The 2,438-nt window shown below is 35.5% G+C and overlaps 1 protein-coding gene across 1 annotated transcript in view; it reads left to right on the top strand.

The window, feature by feature from the left end:
- The window catches only part of ZDHHC21 (zinc finger, DHHC-type containing 21), a gene marked incomplete at its 3' end in the record, with an annotated part of 16,554 nt that extends 14,674 nt beyond the window's left edge, over positions 1 to 1,880 (top strand). Inside the window, exon 5 of the mRNA XM_009071345.1 lies at positions 1,764 to 1,880. Coding sequence (XP_009069593.1) covers positions 1,764 to 1,880 — 117 coding nt within the window. The remainder of the gene's footprint in view (positions 1 to 1,763) is intronic.
- Between the last annotated feature and the right edge of the window lie 558 nt (positions 1,881 to 2,438).

The raw sequence follows: 2,438 nt of genomic DNA, 5'->3' as shown, positions 1-2,438 counted from the left end.
TGATGCTCAAGAGAAGGAGCTTTTCTAAATTAAGAGTGTGCAGGGAATGCCATTGGAGGAATGTGATGCTAGATCCAGGATTTAACTTTGCTGTTAGCACTCTTTTATTAATTTCACTATTTTCTGTCAAGTTTAGTTTGAATACATCAAAACAATTCTGATATAATAAAGCAACATAACTGCGAAGATATGAAGAGGAAGTATTTTACAACTAGTAGAAACTGTGCCTTTCCTTGCTTTTCTTTAAAGTTTTGGTGGGCTCATGGAAAGGGAAATATTATGACTGGTTTTATTTTGAGTTGATTTAGCTTTGAGGGAACTCCTTAACTGAGTAAGAAGAGTTTTAAAAAAGCTTTTGAAGTTTTTTCAAGTGAAGAATAGATTTTCTACAGCAGCATGAAAGGCCAGGATTAACAAGGGTGGGATGCACCATCACAATAGTTCAGAAAAGGTTGTTGGGGATTGCTTTTTGTTTTAGCTGGTTAACTAGTGATTTATACTTGTTCATTAAATATTGACTTTCTTCACAGCTTTACTAGGCAGTACAAACTTTTTTCTTGCATTGCTAAATTGGACCTTCATGTAAATAATTTAAATAAAAAATCAGATTATTTTTTTTTTACTAAACATAATTTGCTTTTACTGTTACCTGTTTAATTAAAACCCAGTATATCTGAATTCCTCAAGTCCTACTGGTTGAATGTAAAGAAGGAAAGTTCAAGAGCAGTGTTGTGTGGTTTTTTTGGTTGGTTTGGTTTGTTGGGTTTTTTAATTCAGTTCATTTTTATTTTCTGGTTGTAATTTAAAGCTTACTTGAATGGTTTTATTAGTTTCCTGCTGTGATCTAGCTTTTCTAAGTGGAAAACCAGATGTGTCCATTCAAAAGACAGCCTTGAGAACGTAATTGTAAACTTACAAATAAGAGAATGGGTGTGTTAACTCATTATCAAAGGGTAAGGTGGGATGTGAACTCACAGTACACTTGATGTAACTGACTTGGACAAATGCTTTCCTGTGATAGAAATAAGGTGTTTTATCCTTTGAAGATGTTCTCTAACACTTCTCATATTTTGTGCTGGGTGAGAGTAGGCTTCTCAACACTGCTGGTCCAATATATTCACATTCCCCTCATCCTGAAACCTCTTTATTCTGCATGCTTATACAAAGTTACAGTAATGCACTCAAGCCCGAAATTTAAAAGGTGACAATAAGTTTATGTTGGATAATAGACAATATTACAGTGAGGACAGTCCAAGAGAGGTACTTGGATTTTGTGGGTACCATCTTCAACAGTCAAGCTTGGAATGTGGTTATTTTTCTTACATAAGAGGTGATGTAAAAATGAAGTGTGCTGTGGATGGGAGCTGAGGTATAGGAATCTTAATAAATCAGACTGTTTAACAGAATGGTTTTCCTATATTCTGTAGCTTTTGTGTAGCAGTCTGGCACAGTTTGAGATGGAAGATTCAGGAATAACCCATTTGGGCTTAATCTATTACCAAAATGCTAAATCTTGAAGGAGTTTTTTTTTAACACTCTGGCAAAATAAACCCCCAACTGTTTAAATGTATAAATAAAAAATTATTGGTTTCTACTTTTAATACACAAGTGTATCCATGATTCGCAATGTAGCTCAGAATCCCATATCTGCCTTCAGCTGTAAGTCTTTGAGAAAATCTCTTATCTGGTATTTCCACTTGGTTCAAAGATTTAACTTATATTGTATCTGCTAAAGTCTCTCTCTTTTTTCTGTCTTGTTCTAGGATGTGTTTGTATTTAGACATGAGCTTGCTCTCCTAAGAATATCTGCCTTCATGGGTCTAATAATACTAGGTGGAATAAGTCGACTCTTTTACACTCAGCTAATGGGTATTTTCACTGTAAGTATCTCATTTTAGAAGTATATATTAGTTTTATTTTCAGTACAGTTCATAAAAGCAGAAAGCAAACTGCATGTAAGGGAGGAACAGGAAAGTACTTGCACTGTGAGGCACATGTTTGGTATGTGTTCTGTCGAGACTCTTGACACCAATGAAGTCTGAAGAAACCTAACAAACAAGTGTCTAATAATTCCACCTATCAGGTCAGTTTCCTGACTTGTGTTAGTATAACAAACTCATGCATTGTCCTGGAATTGTGTGGCGTACGAGGTACTTTATTTGCAGGTTTTGATTTTTGTTTGTATTTTAAACTCTCGTGTGCCCTGGTCAAAGTTACACTTTGTGACAGTGAGGCCCATTGATAAATGACACATTCTGAGAACACAGGCTGGGATGTTTTTCTAACCACTACTCTGCCTTGCTGGGTATCTAGCTGAAGTGGTGCAGACATCTGAATTCTGCCTCCTCTCACTCACAGTAGTGGGAGAGACAGAAACTAATGGAACTTAAGAATTCAGATACTGAAATACGCATTTCTGTTAAATGGATATATATGAG

The sequence above is a fragment of the Acanthisitta chloris genome, unplaced genomic scaffold, assembly GCF_000695815.1.
Source record: "Acanthisitta chloris isolate BGI_N310 unplaced genomic scaffold, ASM69581v1 scaffold15523, whole genome shotgun sequence".
Lineage (NCBI taxonomy): Eukaryota > Metazoa > Chordata > Aves > Passeriformes > Acanthisittidae > Acanthisitta > Acanthisitta chloris.
The sequence above is the reverse complement of the archived record's forward strand: the minus strand, read 5'-3'. Positions and strand labels throughout refer to the sequence as shown.